Below are 25,345 nucleotides of genomic sequence, written 5' to 3' on the forward strand. Positions count from 1 at the left end.
CGCTGTGAGTTGTGGATTGCCTGCTTCTCTAATGAAGGTTCGACTAGGGGGGCATGCTTATTAATTTCTCGTCGCTCCATACCCTCAGTGACGTGATGGGAGCAAGGGCGTCTATGCGAAGTGTCCCTACACCCGCTACAAATTTCCGGCGCTTGGGGAGGGAAGCGGGAAACCATTTTGATCTATGCGCCGGTATTTGTAGCATTAAAATTCGTGCAAAAAAACTTATGCACGTGGGTGTACAGATTATGGAGTAAAAGATGATCGAATTGTTCACCTAGCGCTCACATGTGTTTCGGGACCAAGTTGCCTGCGGGTATGGGGATCATACATAGATACATACATAGTACCCTCAAAACCCGATGGTTTGACACCAACTGTTGTCAAACGAACGGGGTCACTTTTTAGTTTGACACTCCTTTTACACGGATTTCACACACACTACCAAACGATTGTTTTGATAGTGTGCGTGAGCGCCGTGTAAAAAGTGACAGTTCGTTACATTTTAGTTTGACTTTGACCAACCAACGGGGTACAAACTAAAAAAGTGTCAAACGAAAAAGTGACCAACCACCGGGGCTTGAGTGTATAATTGTTTTTTTCCACTTCTAATTCAAATATTTTTATTTCTATGTATGAAGACATGTATGAAAAAACTAATTATGAAAAATGACTTATTTAGACTAAGGAAACAATGGATAATGTTACAAATAAATCTAAAAATACAATGACAAGTCAATTTCACCCAAAATATGAGCCCAAAATATGAGCCGATTCGACCAACAAAATTGTAAAGACCGTTTTGGAAGAAACCACACAAATACTTGTTTCAGAAATAAAATTATAAATTTATACAAAACAAGCTTGGTTATGCCCTACAGAAATTGTATGATTATACCACAATTAAAACATTTCATAACACCCTACAAACGAAGGCTTGTTTCCATAAATCAAGCACTTTTTCACACAAAATCCATCACAACAACGTCGCATAATGATATCTTCAGATCAGCGATCGCTATCGCCAGGCGTCACTTTTGACAGCTTGTTGGCGCGGCGCGGACATTTTGTGCAATTTAGTCCAACAGAAAAGAAGCTCTTAAAAAATGGAAATTTTTCCTTCGAAACCAAAACTAGTAAAGCCCAATTAGAAAAGGCACTGTTGTGCATGGAAACAATCGAGTGAGTTTTTTTTTATGATTTTAGTTTCGACTGTTTAATTGAAAAATAAAGGAAACCCATTTGCCAAGGCGCCATAACACATTTGTTAATGTGTGTGCGCTTCGTCGTTTTTCGTTTTTAATGTTCAATCGTAAAAATTCATCAACTTTTCTGAGCGGGATCATGGTCCTCGAAGGCTTTTCAGATGATTTATGGGATAGAGAAGCAGTTAACCCTTGGCACTCTTCAAAACACACACAAACGTTTAAAGTGTGGGGTTGCTTTTTCGAGTATTTTGCTTAAGAGTAATCACACTCTTTAAAATGAAATTAAATTTTCAGATCCTTCTGCGGAACGGGGAGAATTTCTCTGAAAACATAATCATCGCACGCTAAATAAAGCAAAACAAATATTCAGAAAAATGAGAGGAGTGTGTGAGTAAATGCTCAAATATAGAAGCGACACGACAGTAGGCGGAACCAAACACAGTTTCCATGACGCTTCACCGCGCGCGCTCTCTCTCTCTCAGACGTGAGCAAGCGCTGTATGTACAAATGATTCGCTCTCTCTTCGCTGGTGAGAAAAAGCTCGCTCTCCGGGCAAACTCGAGCGCGCTCATGAGCAAACAATTGCAAAACATAAAATCAACAAAAATGCAACAAAAGTCAATCTGCTTGAGAGTAGAGATCCTAAATAGGGAGACTGGTCGAAGTGAATTTGACGTACCCAAACAGACACGAGTTTGACGTATCCAAACGAGCATTTGCCTTTACGCCCAGCAAAACTTGGCAGTGTTGGCAAGCTCAAAACATACGTTGCCAGATCGATTTAGCAAGCTTAGACCAGTCTCCCTATTTAGGGTCTCTACTTGAGAGCACAACAACAACAACAAAAATCGGCTCAACCTTTTTTTCAGCCAGCTGATCTTTTGTTTGGCGCTCGCTCGCTCGCAAGATCACGTGCGAGAAGAACTCGGGGATGCTGCGAGGAAGAAGCAAAAGTCCTCGCACAATCACCAATCATTCGCAGCTCCAGTTCCGTACGAGTAACGGTCGCGATTAGACGTGTGAGTGTGCTCGCGAGCAGCTCGTTAGGAGCGACGATTTTTGGCGCGATCTTTTTTTCTGTATCGATAATTTCGTACAAACACAACCATGACGATTAGAAAAGATCGATGACGAAGAAACCGGCTGATCGGCCGGCATGGGAAAATCGCGCGAATGTGAAAATGAGGAAAAGTCCCGAGCTGATGAAAATGGAAAAATTCTCACGCAAGAGTTGCTCACTGGTGGCGCTCGGAGCTGAGTGAGCGCACATTACAGATTATGGGAGGATTTTAATTACTAACTTGTCGTCGTTTGACCGGGGAAATGTGCAGTGATAAAACAATTATGGTCAGTGGTGGTAAATTGTGCAGACAGCAACGAGAATTGAACCGGCATCGGTGGATTGGAATTGGCGGAACAAGCAGCTACGTCTCATGTGTGCGATAGCAGGAGCAGTGACAACAGCGTCGGTAGAGCAACAGAAGATGAAGGTGAGAGAAACACTGCGGAATGCCGACGGTGTTTCTGTTTTTGCGGAAATATGGTTTAACGTTTTGATAAAAAAAAACTTTTTTCAACCTATGATTTTTTGTGAAAAATTTGATTGCAGAAGGGCAGACATAAACTAAAAATTGCTTTTGCTAATATTAATTTAATTTAACTGTAATCAAGCATAAGGCACTTTGTGATACTTTTTGCTTAAAAATTTTGAAAACATGGCAGTAAAAACATGGCATGGCATGGCAGTAAAAATAAACAATATTTCAAGAACTTTAAGTTGGATTACTATTAGTAGTTTAGCATTGTATTGCACTAATAAGATATATTTTTTAAATTAAAAAAATATATTTTTTAAAATAAATATGTTTGAACATTTGTTAAAATTAAATGAATTTATTCTCAATATAAACCCCGGTTCAAGACCTCCCAGAGCTTCAACAATCGATGCACCTTCTAAAGTACACCTTCATCTCCGTCAAAATTCCGAGGGCGTGTAGAATGACAGCGCAAACATTGAAAAATAAACGCGTCCATTGAAATCTCAGCCATTCTTTTCACGGTGCTTTACCGGGTGGAATATGCATAAGCCGATCGCGATGCAGCAAGTTTTTGAACTTTTTTCCCCTTCCATTCCAATGCAATACAGACAGGTACAATCTGTATTCTTAACACGAAACACTCCGACACTCTGTGTGCGTGTGTGTGTGTTTGCCATCATAATTCATAACCCACCATTATGCAGCAAAATATGAATTATGAGCCGTGAAAGAACTTTGGCGGCGAAACTTTATCTTGTTTCTTTTTGGGTTCCACCCCTCCTTGACCAGGCACCAGGTTTTGGCCAACCCACGGGAACCCGATGATGATGATTATTATTATTACCAAAAACCACCACCAGATTACTCTAAAGTGGGGTCGAGGGAAGAAATAATTAAGAAGCTATTAAGTCAAGAGCGGGGCAAGCAACTACTGAAGTTTTGCGCACATCATCTGTCTGGATTAGTGATGTGATAAATCTGACCCCAAAGTATGATAAATTGTGCCAACATCCCGCACCGGAGTCTGTTTTAATGCTCTCTCCCTCTCTGCTACTCTTCGAGAGTATGTTTTCGGAAGCTGGGCGGTTTGTTTGACAGTACGCACGAGGTTCCTGAAATTTATTGCACCAAAAGGTTCACGCCTCTAATCGGATATTCATCATCGCAGCGTTGGTTTACTCATATAAATGATGCACTAAGGTGTTTCGAGTACCATAAACGTTTCTACCAGGAATTTTACTTACAAAACAATATTTCTAGACTAAAATATTACGCATTCTGCATCTGCTAGAAGCACACTGTTGCTTAAGATGATGTAAACTTGTTTGACCAAGTCATATTTTTTTTTTTTAAAGAAGGTATTTATACGGCGTGTTTTCTAGAACAAACTTTTGAGGAAAAAATAGTCATCCTACCATCAAAACTTTCTTATAGTGTTATAGTAAATGCTCTCAGCTTTTCGATGCTTCCAAGTGGAAAATGTTTAATCGAGAAAAAGCTAAGAAATCTATTTTTTAGGTTTTGCCTTCCTCACTTTACTGAGGAAAGGCTATAAAATCACTCGAAAAATGAAACATATCGAAACATATCGACTCAGGATCATGTTCTGAGCAAATGTCCAGATCCCTATTGCAAACCGTCGTTAGTTAAATAATCGAAAGACCTTTCAAATGAGCCTAACACATCAAGGATAGGACAACCATATCAAAAGTTATTATCACTTAAGTGTTATGTATACACTTTTTGGAGGCCGGATTTCAGATATTGTGAGGGGGAATGTTGCTATTTTTACTGAATGTATTAACCATATGAATGTGAGAAAGGCACCAACCACCTAAAGGTGGATTTAGTAACGTTTTTTTTAAACAAATCACATCGTTTCAATTTCATTATTTATTGGAAACGGTTAAAGACCTGTTCAGGAAACTTGTCAAATAATGTGTTCCATGTCTCACTTACTTATCAACATATGCAAAAGAAGACAAGAAACAACTTTGTTTAACTGAGTTTTTGTATATGTGGGATTTGTTTAGAAACAAAAATCATAAAACCTAATAAAATCAACAAACATGAGAGCAGTTCTCTCAGATTTCGGTCATTCGATTTTTTTTTGTATTTTTTTATCCGACTGATTTTTTTGGCGCCTTCGGTATGCCCAAAGAAGACATTTTGCATCATTAATTTATTTATATAATTTTCCATTCAAATTTGGCAGCTGTCCATACAAAAATGACATGTGAAAATTGAAACATCTGTATCTTTTGAAGGAATTTTTGATCGATTTGGTGTCTTCGGCAAAGTTGTAGGTATGGATACGGACTACACTGAAAAAAATGATATACGGTACAACAAATTTTGATATAACAAAAATGTTCACAGTTTTTAGATTACCAATGGAATTACTCATTGGTTTTAATCAATAAATATTATTTCTGCTATTCCGCTAAATGTCAACTTTTTCTGTCCTTCTGAAGAAACGAAACGGCCTACTTTCTCTACCAAAAATAACAGAATAGAAAATTAATACCTTTCAATACCAGAGCTGAAAAGTTCTAAAAAAATAACTCTTCAACACTTCTTTCGAAAAGTAATTTTTTTCAATATTTTTTGTTTTGAACGGCAAATTCACACATGGATGATAAATATAAAATTCCAATCAAAAAGTGTTTTTCGGAATTGCAAAAAATGATGTAAGCAACTTGTTGCAAACCGATATTTTTTCCTGCACTCGTCTTATATGTACGACTCGTGCTGAAAAGATCTGCTTTTTGCAACTTGTTGCATAAACTACTATTTCCTCATGCAAGCATCAACCAGGTGCATGGATACAAAAAAAAAATTAAAATTCGAAAACAGACTAACGTCATGATTCGAAATCCGGACACTTAGTACCATATTATTTTTGTTATAGCTGGCAAAAAATCATGTAATTAGTTGGAAATGAAGAAATTTCATCAGGATTTAGTATAAACAGTCAGTTTTAAGAGAATGTATGCAAAATATGTCTTTTCTAATAATTTTTCATCAGAATTTGATAATTAAAATGACTTGTTGTGCTTCGAAACCCGGACACTGTTAAAACTGATTCGAAATCCGGACACTTTTGCTTCGAATTCCGGACACTCGATTTTGCTTATGAATCGCACAAATTTGGACTTAAATGTTAGTGAATGGCATTCTTTAGGTCTCAAATATGCTGTTAACATCAAAACAATCGATAGTTTATATAAAAAATGGCTAGAATTTAAGAAAATCAAAAACATAAATTTCTGCTTTGCCTTCCCGGTGCTTCGGACGCCTATGAAATATTTCAGTTGAAATGTTTCGCATTTTTGGTAAACTTATACTTTTATTTTATTTAATTGTTTTGGCATTATTTACAGCGTTCAAACTAACTTTAAATGAAAGTTGATGTTGGAGTTCATCAAATAACACAGTTTTGACATTCATAATGCGAACTTGTAACCAAATAATTGATAAAACAAGTTGAAGTGTCCGGGTTTCGAAGCGTCCGGGAATTCGAATCATGACGTTACACATTACTGTTGCAAGCTTCAAAAGTCATATTTTTCATAAGTATAAAGTAAAGATAAAGTGTTATAAAACGTTTAACTGTTGCAAAGGTTAAAATTGCAATAAAATTCGTTTGTTTTCAATTCAGAATGATCAAAACACCGTCATATAGTTTTATGTCAAACCAAAAATTAAATACTTTTTCAATATTTAAACAAAGAAAAAACAAAACATCCACATCAAACTATATGAACAAAAAATCAATGTAATTCATAAATGTTTTTAAAAAGGTGAGATTTATGAGACTGCTATAATATTGCTGATTCTTTGATAATTTCATGCTTATGAAAAATATTTCGCCTGATGCTTGCAACATTTATTTTTAGTTTATGTTCAATTACAAAACATGTTTTGTAGCCATGTAACTGTTTGATGTTTGGTTAAGGAAATATGGTATGTATTTATAAAAATCCATTAAGCCCTTAACAATCTCAAACCTGCTAAAATTTCAGTTGTATCAGCTAAATCGGAGCACACTGGAGAATTTGTGCACAACACATTTGTTGATTTTTTTTTTCTTTTTAAATTTATGGTTTAATAAGGTTTTATGATTTTTCTTTTTACACAAATCCCACAAATCCAAAAAGTTTGTTGAAAAAATTTTTTCAGCAAATTTTTTAAGCGATTTGCAACTTTCTACAAAGTTGTTTCTTGTCTTATTTAGCATTTATGTCTTGTTCCACGAATGTGGGATATTATTGTACCTCCCGAAACTCTGAAACAGCAAAATTTAGCTTCTAATACCACGGAAAAATGATCCAACAATTACGACACAGTAATTCAGCTTAAGTATTATCAGTTTAAGCATTTGAACTAATTATTTGGTGGAAAAAATATGAAATAGTGGTATGATCCAAAATTTGTTTACATCTGTAAAAAAAATTTTTTTTCTTAATTTGTGGATTTCAGGGATCAATGAATTTGCAGACGATTAATAGATGCATCAAGCTTAAAAATACAAGTGAATCATGACGTTCAATTACCGATTTTTGTTTATTTTTTTACATTGCACAGTGGATTTTCCGAAAATGGTGAAGAGTTGAAAAGGGTAACATTTGTGTTTGTTGAAAATTAGGGTGGTTCACGATTAGGGTTGGGCTTGCCAATTCAAGCAACTTTGTCCAAGACACCAACATTTTATCTAGTAATCAACGCCTTCTACAACCATATTTATAAAAAACATCTGATCAAATCTTTGAAAAACAGTTTTTTGAACGTGGTAATTCAGGGTTAAGTTTTGGAGAAAAGTTATATTTGGGGCACTTTTAGAGCTCTAAAAAAATTAACCTGTTTCTGTTTTCTGTTTTCTTCTTATTCCAAAATTGTCAAAAATGAAAATAGTAGTTTAGGGGATGAATAAAAAAATATAACGATTTTCCCGTAGTTTTGAAGATACTAAAATGTCTGTAACAGAAATCTGGGTGCAAAAGCTATGGTTGATGTGTATCGTTAAGGTCAAAAGTTACAACCATTTTAACGGTGCACATCAATCAGAGCTTTTGCACCCAGATTTTTGTTACAGACATTTTAGTATCTTCAAAACTACGGGTACTATCGAAATATTTTTTTATTCATCTCCCAAAGTATTGTCCAGCCTCTGGCTACAGGCGGGTTCACAGAACGCGTTCCAAACTTTGAAGAGAACGGCACGAAAAAGTGACGTTCTGTTTTTGGAACGAAAACCAATGGCTCCTGCGCGGTGGGTTCAGTTTGTTTTGAAGAAAGAGAACGAACGCAGAACGGGTTCCGTTCAAATTGCATGACTGCCACAAAGTAATTAACAACAACTATTTGACTATTTTTACAATCATATTGATGCAGGATTGGGTCCATAAGTTTGACAATTTTGGAATAATAAGATAACAACTTCCTTCGTTGCTGTGCACCCTTAAGGTAAAAAAGATGCTCTTTTCATTTTAAACAACTCTTCTGGAGACAACAAAGCCCTAAAAATTAACCATTTTTCGGAAAATACATTTTCCACTTAATTTTGCGATCTGGACCACTATGTTTTTTTCGTTGAACAAAAGTTGCTCAAAATGACCTCCTAAGCGTGCACAAAAAAAATGTAGAAAACAGAAGATGCAGAAAAATTGAATTCTTTCATTTCTCCTCATATTAGTGATGGGAAAACTTCGCTGATGCAACCAAAGAAATCTTCCATAACATAATCATGAGGCTGGGAAACGGAAGCCCTAAATGCTTTGCTCAATCACGAATGAAATTCGATATTGCCACCACAACTCTGCCAACCTACTCGCTGATAAGAAATTCGAAGAATGGCTTACGCACATAAAAAATGAAACGCGGAGAATGAAAGAATGTATTCGACCCGAGTGGGGCCACCACCGACAGAAAACAAAAAAAAAGCCCAAAATGTCAAGAGAAAAAAGAAAATCGCTCGCTCGCTGGCCTGCGCTGGCCGATCCAATCCAGCATCTTTAGGATAAGTTATGTGACGTTTAACTTTATTAAAGCGGAATTCCCTCCGCTCTCGGAGCCCGGTGTGCAACCCGAGTGGCCCCTGGGAAATTGCTTCTTTTCGGGGTTCAAAGCCTGGCACCGATCGCCCAGCACATCCCATTCCGTCCAATGGATTAACCTCGATAACTGCCGAAAAGAAGATACAAAAGAAGGGAAAAAGAAGAAATCGGTAGTATTTCAACAGTTTTATTGATATTAACATATTATGTTGTTTATTGTGCGGCTTTATCGCTGAGTCGCATGTTCTCGGCCGGCAGATAACAGCAGAAACTTCTTCCGTACACACACTCAACTACCGGGGTGGCATCTCGACATCATCGCGGAGAGGGAGAGATTGTTCCCACAACTGATCGGTGCAAACGGAATCGGTTGTGGATCATTAATCATGTGTCATGTTGGCAAAAAAAACCTCCAGAAAACACATCGAGATTCGAACTCGGTGAATGATTAACAAATCGGACACTCATGTACGGTGTTGTTCGGAAAGATGAGCGTGTCTCAATTTCATCGTTGAGGAAGAAAAGTATGAAGACGACGGCTTTGGGAGCATGAGCCATCGATCACTCATGAGGAGCAAAACTGCAGAGAAATCAATCAATCGAATTTCTTTGCCAAAATTTATGGTAGAGATTTTGAGGAGAACACAGTAAGAAAATGAAATAAAGACCCGTCAGTTATGAAACTTGTTCCATCTATTGTAATATTTTAAGAAAACATAAGTACAACGCTATTTTTAAATGTCTTGCTAATTAAAATGGACATTTGATTAAAAAATTAAATTATGTGCTACACAGCATTACCTTGGCGTTCCCTATTGCGAGATTTCTACTCGTAACTGGGTGTCCGAAGTCGGTGTGGTAATCCAAAACCTAATTTTACATCTAAGCTCCTATCCACCCTAGGATTTGAACTAACGACCTTTGGATTGTGAGTTCAACTGCCGACCAGCGACTCTACCGAGGCAGCTGGGGAGGCTAGCTATTGTTAGGCCGTTGGGGCCGTTGCAAATATTTTTCAAAGTTTATGTATGCCACCAGTGCACAGTTGTCCAGATCGCAAAATTAAGTTTAAAATGTATTTTTCGAAAAATTGTGAAGTTTTGTTGCTTTGGTGGCTTCAGAAGAGTTGTTACAAGTGGAAAAAAGGGCAACTTTTGGTTTGGTTGAAAATTAGGGTGTTTCAAGATTAGGGTGATTTTGGAAATCTAACTTTTCAGGAATATTTTCGGGATTTTTTTTGTTGTCTTCTAGAAAGGCGTCATCCATAAAGTATGTCACGCTCTAAGGAGGGAGGGGGGGTGTGACATTGCGTGTTGTAAGTATAGGAAAAGCGTGACAAAGGGGGGGAGGGGGGTAAATTTTGGCTGATTTTAGCGTGACGTACTTTATGGATGAAGCCAAAGTTGTTGAACTCGTCAACTCAAGCAACTTTGTCGAAGACACCACATTTTATCTCGCAATCTACGTTTTCTATGACCAAATTTAGAGAAAGCATCTGAGCAAACCAATATTTGAGGCACTTTAGAGCTTTTGACAAGTCAATTTAGACTTAAGGGTTTTAAGTTACAGCTATTTTAGGGTAAAAAAGAAGCAAATTTAGAACTCAAATAACTCTAAAAATCACAGGCCAAATTTAATGCGCCAGGTTGCATTCGAAAGATGAGATCTAGCACTGTGAACGCTGAAAAAATCCCAAGGGATTTTTTTAAACTAAAGATATCTTCATTTGAAAATGTCTAATTTTCAAAGGAATGGGACCCCCCCTAACGAAATTCAAAAATTGTCCAACTATTTTTCCATATAATTTTGCCCACTGAATCTGAGTCTGCCCTCAGAATTGAGCCAAAGTGTAAAAAAAATCGATTTTTGGTCATATTTTTTGTCATTGGCTTACTCATAAAAGTCTCCATACAATTTTGGCAGATGTCTGTACAAAAATGGCACGTAAATATTTAAAATGTTAGTTAGATCCCCTTTAAAAACGTGGGTTTTATAGAAAACCTAGATGTTTGGGTATCAATAGATCGAATTCCGATGGCGTATAGGTTGACTTGTGAATCGTGGACCGGTTCGGATGCTGGCGGATTTTCCGACGACGTATTTCCGGGTTGACACCAAATTCAAACGAAAAATCAATTCTTTCGATACAAGGATCTCCAAAACGGTTTTATGTCAACAAATAACTTTATTTATGTTAATTCTTCCAAAGGTGTTCAACTTCTTTTCAACTTTTTTTATTTTTCTATTAGTATCTGTTATATAACTTTTCATAGAAATAATCCTTTCATGAGCTTTTTGTAGCTCAATGTTCGGCATGAGTTTCTGAAAAAAACGTAGTACTAGGTTTCTGTCAAACTTTGAATTGTTCAAGGCAAGCTTCCCTGCACCGTGCGGTACACGCGGTTCGCTTGTACCTCGGGTTTGCTTTGCGCCTGCTTTGTTCGGTTTACACCCGTACCCGACTCACACGAACCGAGGGTATTTTGGTTCATCGTACCAGCGCACCACGACACTCTCGGTTCGCCGCGTCGGTTTTGTGTCTGGCACTCACCCATGGCATGAACCCAGTATATGAGCCAAGGTGCTTCACTCGTTACGAGCCGAGGTACGTGCCGTGGTACGCGCTGGCGGTACAAAACGGGTTCAATACCACGACACGTACCACGGCACGCTGGGTTCATGCCATGGGTGAGTGCCAGACACAAAACCGATGGGGCGAGCCGAGAGTGTCGTGGTGCGCTGGTACGATGTACCAAGATACCAATACACAAATGGGTTCAGGCACGTACCGAAGCTAGAAAATCAAACCCGCGGTGTGCGTTGGCACTGGCGCATGGAAAGCTTGGTTCAAGGGATGTAATTTTTTTTTACATACTGTAGGTGTAAAAAGCTATTGGACATTTTATTTGAAGTCTTTGACCCCCCCTATTTATAAAGCATACATAGGAGTTCAAGGCTTTACAACTGAATCCTAACAACATTCTCAAAGCCTTGATGAAATCTTTGATAAAACTTAGTCAGGAGTTGAGCATGAGCATGAGCATGAGCAGCATGAGCATGAGAGATCACCCATGGTTGCCCCTCCGTTGCTGAACAGAACCGTAATATCCTTTCAGCACTACTGATCATAGGCTTCGACGATCTAGTGGTGTTTCCCTTATCAACAGCATGTATTAATGCGCCGAAAAGATAAAACACCATGATTGCTAAAACTAGATCAGTTGCGAATAGGTAACAGTCATTGGCCACCAACGGCGCCCGCCATGTCAGTTTGTAGACCTCGATTTTAAGGGACAGGAATGTTAGTTAGCGCAGGTTGCTACTAGGGCAGCTGATTTACTCTGTGCTTACACCCCACGAGCGCCAGGAACCTGAAAACTTGTTAGTAGGATAGGGTGTTTGGTCAGGATTCACCATAGAAGATGATGATGCGACCCAAAATCATAGTGTTTATTGAAAGGTATTATATATTATTCTCAAGGCAAGCAATCGGATGCGGCGGATGAGACATTTCCCGTTTATTGGTTGTTAAATTTTAAATGAAATGGTTTAATCTTAGACAGCCGACTGTGGAAAGATAGAACCAAAATCATTTATAATTATAGAATGAAGGATTAAACAGTGTAACTTTTAAATTGAGATGTTTCTAAAACTTAGTCAGGAGTTAAGGAAAAACGACATTTCATACGTCCTCAAACCAATTATGCTAAATAGGCAAAAAAAGTCTTTGTCTTACAAAATGGAGATGGTTTGCTAAAATGGCGATGATAAATAATATATATTGGAGGTAATCAAAATAATTTGAAAGCTTATTTCTCGCAATTGGTGGCTCAAATTCAGCTGCGGTTGAAATTTTATTGATAAATGTAGGGGAGATAGAGCCAAAAAAATCAACTCGCTTCATAAAAAAATCATTATTTTTAATCACAGTTTTTAATGTTAAAAAATATTTTATTGCAATTTTCTGAAAAAAATGTTCATGTTATTTATAAACATCTATTACTATATTAATTATATCTGAAATTCTGCATAAATGAGTGTTTTCGTCAAATTTATAAAAAATATCTCAGTTCTATATTTTTTCAACCAAGATGGCGGTCAATCACATTCAATCAGAACACGCGTTTAGCGCCATATTTATGCACTGCTAATTGGCCGCGTTAAAAGCTTTTTCAGGAGCTTGTGGTTTTAATTAAGCTTTTTGCATGCCTAATGGCACTTGACAGCTAAAACACCCTTGGTTTTAAAGAAGCATGCGATAAAACTGTTTGGCATTACATTTCCATTGGGTGTTCAAGGCTCTCTTAAAACTTTCTTAAACCCTTATTGAAAGCCATTTAGCTTTTATTGTCACAAGGTTTTATGTCCGAGGCATAAACCCTGTCAGAACCTATAAATTAGCTCTTGCTTATTGGTTGCGGTGAATGCCCAAATAAAACTATTAAGCAATCAAGATGCTACCATAAAACCTTAATAAAACTAAGTGGTGGCTAGTTGGTTTAAAAATGTTACTTGAATGTGTAAAGCATGATATTTGCCGAGTATTTCGAAAAGTCTCTTTTTGCAATTCCGTCGTGAAACTACTTACTTTTCCTGTCATTGTTGAACGACGAAATAGCCTACTTTTCTGTACCAAACATAACAGAATCGAATAGCAACACTTTTCAAAATAAATGGTGAAAAGTTCTACTTTTCAGCACTCAAAAAAGTTTTCAGCACTTGTTTCGAAAAGTAACACTTTTCAACATTTTTTGATTTAAACTACTTATTGACAAAATACATGAAAATTTGGAATAAAATTTCACTCAGTGTGTGTTTTTTGGAATTGCAAAAAATGATATATGGAACTTGTTGCAAAACTTGATTTTTTCAGCACTTTTCGTATTTATCCAACTCGGTGAACCTCGTTGGATAAATGTACGACTCGTGCTGCAAAATGCTGCTGCAAACGCTCTGAAACTTTTGTTAGAAGCAATTTAGCACAACACTGTTTTGGGGATAGTTGTTTTGGACATCTAGGGCTATACTTCTACGGCGTTAGTTTTGTTAAATAATAAAACATGAATTTTGTAAATTAAAAAAATTAAAATGCAAGTTTCCACATGGTAATTTCCATACAAATTGCATGCTTTGCGTCAAACTTGGGCTTGACCAACCTCTTCCAAATTTTGGGAGATTGTTTGGGACTCTAAAAAGGATCTTAAAAATGTGTTGCTGGTTGGATTTTTATCATTTTCATTTTTATCATATATGAAACTCGATTCCACCTTAATCCACCTTCATGCTCTAAATTTGTGTTATGCCCACGATTGAAAAATCGGCTAATATCCACTTTTGGCAAAAACGAGATATTAGCACTAGGTGGTAAAGGATGTTACAACCAGCCATGCTAGATATACAGATAAATCTGTATTATACAGATTTATCGATCCCAAAAATCCGAAAAATCTGCATATACAGATTTTTTAAAAATGATTTTATTTAAAAATTTCAACAATTTGATAATTGAATTATGCTTTAATATGATTAAAAAGCTTAAATCTGTTGTTAAAAGTCTAAAAAATCCTCTATGGCTTCGAATTTGACATGAGATAAAATACAGATTTATTTTAAAGAAAATAAAGATCTCCCATAAAATAATCTGGCATCGTTGGTTCCAACCCATCTTCTGGAGCTTGAATTTCACTGAAATAGTGTTTAGACTTGGCTGCCGATGCGAAAAACCAAACGGCTAATATGCCTAGGGCGTCCAATTTTCCCGGGTTTTGAATTTCCCGGGAAACGGGAAAAATATTTTTGGAATCCCGGGAATTCCCGGGATCCCGGGAAATTTTTGAATCAGTAATAAAATCTATGTTTCATTATATTTGTTATGTTTTTAAGCTTAAAATCATTGAATTAGCTTAATAATATCAAATGGTTATAATCCTCACTTCAATCTAAACAAAGACGACAGTTTTAAAATAGCCTAAAAGATTTTTTTTTGTCTTTGTGGTGTTTAGGATTTTATATCAACTACTATTTTTAATTCCAGTATGATTAATCATTTTTTTATTTGCGAATCAAATTACATAATTCTTTTTTTTTGAAAAGGTCCAATAAGCTTTTGTTTTCCATATGTTTATAGGACCTATTCAAAAAAACTTTGGAATTCTTTCATATTTTTTTTCCTTTTATATATATTTTATATGACATGACTAAAACAGCTAGATAACAAACAACGACAATAAATAAAATGATACCAGTCAATGTAAAATTTTAGATAAGTTTTGAATTCATTGTTTTATATAAAACATATTTTACAAATTATCTTCAAGTTACTACCGCCAACCGAGGGAAAATCAGAACTACAGTCTAAATAGGTACAGGAGATTTTAGAGCAATACATTTGGAAGTACAAATTGTTTTGTTCTGTTACTGTTTCAACCGAAGTAATCCAAAACGTCATGCAAATATTTTTTGCTTTAATAGCTGTATTTATTCGTTACATTTGTACGTATTTGCCCTGGATGCCGGTGTTTGATTATAAATAATTTGATATGAGATTGTTTTTTTTAATTTAAAATCGAAAATATACGTAAATATATCCAGTTTTTCAAAAAAATAAAATAATAGAGAAAAAAATGTAAAGCACTAGGCATTTTGCGGACCTGGTAATTCAAATTATAATATTTTTTCCTTAAATGCCAATTTAATGCTGAGATTTGCTGAATACAAATTTTAATTCATTTTATTGTTCTACTATTTTCACAACCAAATCTGAATTTCCAGACCAAAATATGATTTTTTTTTTCAATTTCGGGAATTCCCGGGACAAATTATAGAAAATCCCGGGATTCAGGAATTCCCGGTTTAGGAAAAATCCCGGGATTTTTGTCCCGGGAATTCCCGGGATGGACGCACTAAATATGCCACTCTTATAGGAAATTTCCTTGACGGAGATTTTGTGACAAACACTAAACGAGTTTTTCTCGGAATACTTGATTTGGAATAACAACCGAATTTTCAATATTGGGCAGTGTTGGGATGCTCGATTTTGAGCCAATACCCGTAGAAACTCCGTTGTTGTGGTTTGGTTGAGCGTTTTAGCAGAATGCATTACTATGAATACAAAGAGACGAGTTGTTCCTTTTAATTCCGCTATATATTATAGCGGAATTAAAACTCCGTTGATAAAATCGTGAATTTCGGAACCACAAAGTATTCAAAATGGTACGCTTTCAGTCAATGTACCAAGCATTTTGAACCCCTTGTTCGTGGTTCCGAATTACATGAACGCTTGTTCACGATATTAGGAAACCATTTTTCTGACCAAATCTTCTAAAAAACTGTGTTTGGACTAGTTTGCCTGCTACCTTTGTAAAAAACTTTAACACTTATTTGAAACGTGATCAGTACCACTGATCCTACTGATCCCGATTTCCACAACGGATCACCCCGTTCCAAATTCTACCAAAAGCATGTCGTTGCTCGCGAGATCAATAAAAAGCAAGGAACGTTTTCGTATGCTAATTTAATTTGTTTTCATTGCCTTCTGGCTGCCTGCCTGGTTCCGATTCCGGATGGCCGGAGCGGCACTCTCTCCTTAAGGTCTCGCCAAACCCAGCAACGACGGTCCACACATTGCGGTCCTCAATAGTTCGCTCGTACGTAACACTGGTGGTTCTCGGCTGAAACGAAAACAAAACTGTGCAAAATGCAAATTTTCGTGTTGGTGAAAGAGAACGTCCCCCGCCGTCGCAGAGGTTCCTTGTTTTTATTTTTATGCACAAAAAAATAACACCGTGTCACTTAATGGGACTTTGATGCTCGAGTTCGGGAGAGTAAATGACCTCCATATTTTGGCGCTGGATCCCGGTTGCGTGGCCCGCCCGGGAGGTTTGCTGCTTTTTAATTAGCCATCAAAGTACCAAATACGGTCTCTCTCTCTCTCTCGGCACGGTTCGATGATCCGCGGTCTCCTGGCGGCCGAGGTTTCGGAAAGGAGTGTGTGCGCGCGCGCGTTAATTACCGTCCTCAACGGCCGGCGAAGACACGACCAAGTCGCGGCAGAACATGGCGAGGTTGCTGCCGGAGGAACCCGTCGTCCCGTAATCCTGTGCGCCAAATGGGCTCGTATAGCTGTCAGGTGTTGATGGAGCCGTGAGTAAAGTATCGTCCGCGGATCGGTTCTGGGCGGTGACATGGTAAAAGGCGACGACCGATGGTTCGCCGGAGGGGGTCCCATGAAGCGGCAAGGCTGCGAGCGGTGGGGGACAGGGATGGGAAAGTCATCTGTTTTCCATGAAAATGTGTGGAAAAATAGCATTCGAAAAATTGGAATTTCTGTACACACAAGAATTTCTTACCTCCTTAGATATGCTTTTGAGCTTGAGGATGACTTGAAACAATCATATCGACGATGGAATCCCCCATCACTGCCCTAGCGTGGGGACAATTAAAACGACGGGAGGGCTCAAGCACACAGACTTCACGTCCCATAAAGTAGACTCAGGACTCCCAGAGGAGGCGGCTCTAAACCCCATCCCCTTGGCCAGTCCAGGGCGGCTTGTGCTGTGACGATTATGATGACGACGTGTGATCACTCTGACTCGTGGTCGTGCTGCCTTTTATGTGCGCCTAAGACGGGCCATTGAATTATTAATTATTTAGTTCGGGGTCATAACTTGATAACTTTATGTCTATCCTGCTCGCGCGGGTCGTTGAGATTACGAGCGAGTCGTTGGCTTTGATGTTGGACGATCTGGAACGATAATCTGGGCAATTTATACTTAAAAAGTGATGTATCTATTTGAACTGGTTAGTTTGTTTCAGTATGACCTAGAGAGCTCGTTTGTTGGTGACCTCAGCCAAAGCCAATTCACACACCTGTTAACAAGGTAAATTTTGTTAATTATATCTACGATAAGCAACCACCAAACGCCCATCAAGCCCACAATGAGTCGAAGGTTTTCGGTTAATGTGCATATGGTTTCAACCCGATAACCAGCATCCAACTGTTTTCTCGCTCAAAACAAACACGATATGGGGGGAAACAGTTTGATTTCTATTAACTTCCAACAATCTTCCCATAATATCCAGCCAATATGGCCCTCGGTTGAGAGGTCGTAAAATGCAAAGCATCCGTTCCGTACAGCTGTGCGCGTCAACCTTCTGCTATACCCGAGTACGGAACACCACTATTCTTCAGCACCGTCATGAAACTGCAAAAGGGGTTCGTGTGTGATTCGATTGTTTTGATTGGAAGGTGATATCGCAAATCACTACGAAAAGAGAGGAGGATATCACATCGTTTCGATCGGGCAGTACCTACATCAAAGAAATTTGTTTCAAACGAAAATGTACAAATCATCTGTGGCGCGCTAAGGTTGTTTTATATCGTGTCGAGTTGCACACTAAACTTGGGTCTCGGATGGGAAATGAGAAGGCCAGGCAGAGGGTCGTGTGCTGGAACGTAGAATCTGTTATCTGCAATCTACTCACTCTGCTGGAGCTTCTCCACGACTTCGACGCAAGTCTCCGGACCAAGGCAGTGGCAAACTTCATTCATACAACAAACTTGAATGACGTCATACTCTGTTGACACATTTTTTATTTGTTATACTTATTCTGAGCAGTTCTTTCTAAAATTGTTCAGGAGACCAAAAAAGGCTGCATTGTATGGACAACTAAATTTTCACGGGGATATCAAAAAAATGATTTGACTAAACTTTTTGTTCGATTAAATGCACCGTTTAAAAATTAAAGCCATATGAGGGTTATTTTCTGGAAAAAAAAAATCCACCTAAATAAATCTCTACTATTTTTCATTTTTAGACAAGTTGGTGCTGTTACAGCTTTATCTTCACAAGAAGATTTCCTTAATATCTTAATATCTTAGCAACTTGCTGAGGAACAGGAAGTGGGTCAAATCGAGACACAAAATTTGAAGGTTCAAAAACGTCAAACATCTTAAAAAGACTATAACTTAGGCAAAATTCAATTCATTTTCAAAATTAAAAATGTATCTGAAAGGGCTTAAAAAATGCGATAAAATACAGGGAGAAGCATCCCAATTGGTTAAATCTAAAGGGAGTTATTGACATGCAACTTGTAGGGGACATCTGGGACTACCATCTGAGACTGATAACGCTTTGGGTAAGGCAGTTTAAAATATTAAAGAGACACTTTTTGTGATTTTTTTGGGTGTAAATTTTTTCTCGGGACCCCTTAGATCCCATTTTCTGGCGATAATTTTATCATATTCGTGTTCCTGAGACAATTTCACAATAGGAACATGCATAAAAATGTTTATTTTCATCCATTTTAACCCTTTTAAAAATGATAGCTAAAAAAATTCTTCGATTCACATTTATTGAAAATCAATTTCTTTTCCAAGGATACTAGAAAACTAGATGACACCAAAAAAGCAGCTTCTTAATTTAACCAATGGAGCACTTCCATTCGAGCAGTTTTTGCTTTTTTCTACAATGTATTCCTTATGGGATAACTGTCATTTCTACCACTCGAATCCGGTGCTCCATTGGGATGCTTCTCCCTGCACTTTGTTGCTTTTTTAAGCCCTTTCAGATGCATTTGAATTTTGAAATACGGTTAAGGTTTGCCCAAGTTACAGCCTTTTTAAAAACTTTGACGTTTTTAAACCATTAAACTTTCTGTCCCGATTTGCCCCACTTTCCGTTGGCCTAGAGTGCTCATATTTTGGCCAGATGCTAGTTTAATATGTACAAACAACTTTTGGTGAGGTCCAATCGACGTCCCATACAAAGGGGTATGCCCTGTTTTTGGACTCGCTCTTAAAGAAAATACTAAAATTCGCAATATGGGTATCAAACGAACCAAAATTTGGTATAAATTTCTAGATTTTTAGGTTTTTTGCAAAACATAAAAGTTTCCGCAAAATACCGGTTTTTTTGTAAGACATAAAATTATTCACAAAATACCGTTTTTTTTTTCAAAAATACTTAAAATTTTTAAATAAACATTCAGTATTTTCAAAATATGGCAGTTCATAAAAACATGAGTATTTAAAAAAAAAACTTTAATTTAGTGAAAATACTTGCAAAATTTTACTTCGTTTGATACCCCTATTGCAATTTATATATTTTTTTTTGTGTTTTCGAACAAGTACGATAATTTGTAACAAATAGTATTTTACTACCCAGTCGGCCTGGGTTCGATCCCAGAAGGTCCCGGTGGCAAATTCTGAGACGAGATTTGTCTGATCACGCCTTCCGTCGGATGGGGAAGTAAATGTTGGCCCCGGTCTAACCTAGAGGTTAGGTCGATACCTCAGTCCAGGTGTAGGAGTCGTCTCCCTGGGTCCTGCCTCGGTGGAGTCGCTGGTAGGCAGTTGGACTCAAAATCCAAAGGTCGTCAGTTCGAATCCCGAGGTGGATGGAAGCTTAGGTGTAAAAAGAGGTTTGCAATTGCCTCAACAATCAAACCTTCAGACATCAAGTTTCGAGTAGGAATCTCGTAATCGGGAACGCCAAGGCAATGCTATAGAGCAAATAATTTGATTTGATTTTTAGTATTTTACTAAAAAACTTTAATAAATTAATAATGCATTCAAAATGTCACATCGTTTGATACCCTTATTGCGAATCTGAAAATTTGAGTATTTTTGAAATTAAATATGTCTTTATTGAACATTCATATAATAATTACATTTCTTTTACATGCTAAGTGGTATGGCTTAGTGCTCTTCATCTTTGTTGTATTTATCGTTTTATTATTAAATGTTCACATTCATTTATTAACTTCGATTTTTTTTACATTTTTGCATTGAATTGAATACATTTCGGTAAAAAAGAAAAATTATTTTAACAACTAATCCTAACTTAAAACTAAAATAAAAAATTCTTTGAATTATTCAAAATCAATAAAACGACAAAACTACAAACTGTATATTTCGAGATAAATCCTCCAAGCGTTCTCACTTGTTCTGCACGAGTTTTGCAACCACGCAGTGTTGATGTCATCTCGATGAAAATGTTCATGGGTCATTCTCTACCAACTCAAACGAAATCGGAAAAAGTTGCCCCGACCCCTCTTCGATTTGCGTGAAACTTTGTCCTAAGGGGTAACTTTTGTCCCTGATCAGGAATCCGAGGTCCGTTTTTTGATATCTCGTGACGGAGGGGCGGTACGACCCCTTCCATTTTGAGCATGCGAACAAAGAGGTGTTTTTCAATAATTTGCAGCCTGAAACGGTGATGAGATAGAAATTTGGTGTCAAAGGGACTTTTATGTAAAATTAGACGCCCGATTTGATGGCGTACTCAGAATTCCGGAAAAACGTATTTTTCATCGAAAAAAACACTAAAAACGTTTTAAAAATTCTCCCATTTTCCGTTACTCGACTGTAAAAAATTTGGAACATGTCATTTTATGAGAAATTTAATGTTCTTTTCGAATCTACATTGACCCAGAAAGGTCATTTTTTCATAAAGTACAAAATTTTTCATTTTAAAATTTTATGTTTTTTCTAACTTTGCAGGGTTATTTTTTAGAGTGTAACAATGTTCTACAAAGTTGTAGAGCAGACAATTACAAAAAAAATAATTTATGGACATAAGGGGTTTGCTCATAAACATCACGTTATCGCGATTTTACGAAAAAAAGTTTTAGTTTAGTTTAGTTTTGGTTCGTGTGCTCTTTCAGAAAAGCCTATAACATCCAGTACTTTGTTCTAGAAATCAGGAGAAAATCAAGCGTTTTCGCGAAAACTTAACACGTAACCTTATGTGTGGGACAAACTTCAAATGCGTTTTTCTCAGCTTGCTGTTTTTGCATATGGGACATTTATGCGAACATGGGCAGTGTAGTGCACCACATGTTGTTGGTTCTTAATTCAAACATCAGAAGATCGTAGTTAAATTCATATATTTAAAAAAAAACAGGTATGAATAAAAGCAAACAACGACACCTTAAACTCAACATTTTACCAAATAACATTTGCGACACACGAGCACTTTACCAACACCCCAGTCTCAAGCGAGAAAAAGCTCGTAAAATGTTCTAAGAAACGATCCATTGTGCTGTCCGTTGGCGCTTCCGATTGAGGCGGTTCCCCGCCCTTTCTTGGGGACAACTCCGGAATTAGTGCGCCAAGATCGTCGTACGTAATTGCTCAAAACTATCTGAACTCGGTGGAGAGCCCAAAACCAGCAGCAACAACAGAAGGAGCAGTAATGCGTGTCGAAAGGTCGTAAAGATCATCCAATTGGCAAACTGGAGACTCCACATCGTCGTACCGGAAATGGATCGTTCATCATCGTAGGACTCTGCTGATTGCTGTTTAGGCTCTGGACATGGAAAGTTACACTTTCAGCCTGCTCGCGAGACCTGCGGAGAAGATCTGAATTGTCCGTGGGACCCCGCATCGCGGGTATCGAACCGAGGTTCATCATTAATTTTGTCAGTGAAAATAACCGAAATAGGGTTGTCTTGTTTGACTTGGCTGCCATTCTTTTCTCCTCTTAAAGTTGCTAATTGTCTTCGTTTGGCACACGCAGAGTGCTAGAAAGTGGTTTCTGGAATGGAACGTGGGAAGAAATTTGCTTCGTAAATGATTTCTCCACATTGCGAAACCTCATCTTGGCTACATTTCTGAACTAAGATACAACAAATTATGAACTCAAAGTTCTTCACATTTGAAAGAAAAAATGATTAAAAATATTATCCTGAGGGGGCACCCGGGTTTGAACCGGGGACCTCTCGATCTGCAGTCGAATGCTCTACCACTGAGCTATACCCCCGTGGGATGATTTGATGGTCGAAGCAAGCGTTGAAAAATTACTTCGTTTGTTGGCCAACAACTCTTCCGCTGACAACGCACAGTGTCCACAAGCCTAGCCTACTTGATTTTTTGTTTTGTAAACCTTATCTATAAATAGCAATTGCGTGGAGTTCTACTGCATAGGGACGTGGCGTTACATCGTGCTGCCACCTGGTTTTTTTAAGCGCAAGAGTGTAAAAGTGCTGAGTCATCGTCTAAAAATAGACGGCGTCCTATCTCGCCCAGCAAAATGAAGTCGATAAAGTAGTCGGTTTCGATGAGAAAAAGTGGAAAATGTGGTCTAAAAATAGCGACGCCATCTCCCTATGGTGTTCAACTTGATGACTTGACGCGATGCTCGCGACGCCTCGTCTAGTAAGCGTCAAGCTAGTTGGTGTTCAACATGTACGCACAAGTTCCTGAGAAGTCCGATGTGCGGAACCGAATCCCAATCAATGAAGCGAACGTCTCAAAATTTGAATGTGAACACGCTGCTACCGGTTTTAACCTCACTTTAGTAAATATAATTTGGCGAAATCGAAGAGCCTGTCAATGAAGAAAAACGCCCACACGAATCGAGACAACTCGAGGAACCAGAACGCTGTCCAGGGAGCGAACCGTTTTGCTTATAATATTATAGGTCCTCATTAAGATAAGTTTACAGCTCGGGCAGGCAGCAGCAGCACAGCGGCGTCCGGTTCTAAAGTATGAAACCTCAACGACGGTGCAGCGACGACAGCAGTGATAAAAGAGGCTGCTCTGAACCAGGCACGCCTCATAAAATTGGCATCTTTACGTGTGCGGGCCAAGGTTTCGCAGGTGAGAGATCGATGAATGAAGAACTTTCTCTAACGAGCAGCTGGACAAAGCCAAAATATTTACTTTTCCTGGTATTCTATACTGACCAAAAATAACAGTGCTGATAAGTTCATTGTGCCGAAAAGTAACAATTTTTGATACTGTTTTGGTAGCCGACCTAAAGCAAGTTTCACTACACAATCCTTTTTAATAGTGTTTTTCGTTAACAAATACTTGCTGTAATAGCTACTTTAAATTGAAGGTACATAAATCAAAAAAATTAACGAAATTTGCTCAACTATAAAATATAATTTTTGTATGTTAAAATTTTTGACTAGAAGTTCGTACCAAAAAATATAAAACTATATTAAAAAATAAAATGCATTTACATGAAATACCGTACAAAAGCATCAACAACTGTGTCGTTATCCAAATATTAGTTTGAAAATGAAGCTCAAAAATTAAAAGTCAAAGCTACGATATTTTTATTTTAAAAGAGTTGTTGGCGGAGACCTTAAAAAAAGTAAATTTTGTTATTATACACTTGAAACAGAAAGCTTGTTTTTCCTTACGATTTTCAGGAATAACAGCAATTACCACGAAAACTGGACATCGATTAAATTTGTAATTATTAATTTGACGAAAACAGTTGGCATCGTCAGAAAAAAAAATGGAATTATTATAATTATATTAATAAAACAAATAAAAAATAATCATTACATTACAAATAAAAAATAATGATTTCTGGAATTCATGATTGTGCAATGTGCAAACAACGAATGATACACGCGAGTGGAGACAAATAATTAAGCATTTATTGCGAATAAGTAAATTTATTAAAAAGTTATGCGTGTGTCTTCCTGTGCTCGCGGCTTATGACAACCGGTTTCCGGTCATGGATGTCAACAGGATGACGACAAGTGTCGCTCATCCAGGGTCACATCCAGGGTTGTTCCTAGGGGACCAACATTCAACATGGCCGATTATAACAATCGAGCTGAAACTTTGTCTGAAACCAGGTTCTATTGTTTTTTTCATAGCAGAGTAATTTTCTGTTCTTTTTTAGCATTTTTTAATTTGGATTGAACTTTATGTGTACTTTTTCTATTCTAACAAGGAAGTAATTTTGTCTCTATGCTTTTTCGGGAACCATTCATATGCTTCTTTTTTTTTGGCTTTTGAGCAATTCTCTATGAAATCGGTCGTTTTTAAAGAATTTTAAAACGGCTGAAACATTTTTGGTGCCTTTGGTATGCCCAAAGAAGCCATTTTGCATCTTAAGTTTGTCCATATAATATTCCATACAAATTTGGCAGCTGTCCATACAAAAATTCATGTATGAAAATTCAAAATTCTGTATCTTTCGAAGGAATTTTTTGATCGATTTGGTTTCTTCGGCAAAGTTGTAGGTATGGATAAGGAATATACTGAAAAAAAATAATACAAGTAACTAAAACTTGATTTGCAAAAAACACTATTTTTATTTTTTTTTTCATTTTTTGATATGTTTTAGAGGTTGTGCAAAAAATCGTTGACCAAGTTATGATTTGTTTAATCAATACTGCTTTCTTCAAAAAATCAAAATATTGGTCGCAAAAATGTTTCAACTTAATTTTCCGGTGTAAACTCAAATTTGCGATCAAAAAGTACTTAAGTGAATTTTTTATAAAGGGCAGCAGTTGCCCCGATCCCTCTTCGATTTGCGTGAAACTTTGCTTCAAGGGGTTATTTTGGCTCCTGATCACGAATCCGAGGTCCATTTTTCGATATTTCGTGACGGTGGTTCGGTACGACCCCTTTCATTTTTCGGGTTTTTTACTGAGACACGTTTTTAGTGATTTGTAGCTCGCAATCGTTAAGAGATAGAAATTTGGTGTCAAAGGAACTTTTGTGTAAAATTAGACGCCCGATTTGATGGCGTACTCAAAATTCCAAAAAAAACGTATTTTTCATCATAAAAAG

The 25,345-nt window shown here is 37.3% G+C and overlaps 1 protein-coding gene and 1 non-coding gene across 2 annotated transcripts in view; one reads left to right on the plus strand and one right to left on the minus strand.

Moving 5' to 3' along the window:
• Window positions 1-2,212: 2,212 nt before the first annotated feature.
• The window catches only part of LOC120423504 (LIM/homeobox protein Awh-like), a 51,000-nt gene continuing 27,867 nt past the window's right edge, over window positions 2,213-25,345 (plus strand). The window contains exon 1 of the mRNA XM_039587345.2: window positions 2,213-2,698. Within this exon, the coding sequence (XP_039443279.1) occupies window positions 2,642-2,698 (57 nt within the window). The 5' untranslated portion in view covers window positions 2,213-2,641. The remainder of the gene's footprint in view (window positions 2,699-25,345) is intronic.
• On the minus strand, window positions 22,494-22,565 carry Trnac-gca (transfer RNA cysteine (anticodon GCA)). The gene has a single exon. It is a non-coding gene; the product is annotated as a tRNA-Cys (tRNA).

Source organism: Culex pipiens, chromosome 3 (assembly GCF_016801865.2).
Source record: "Culex pipiens pallens isolate TS chromosome 3, TS_CPP_V2, whole genome shotgun sequence".
NCBI lineage: Eukaryota > Metazoa > Arthropoda > Insecta > Diptera > Culicidae > Culex > Culex pipiens.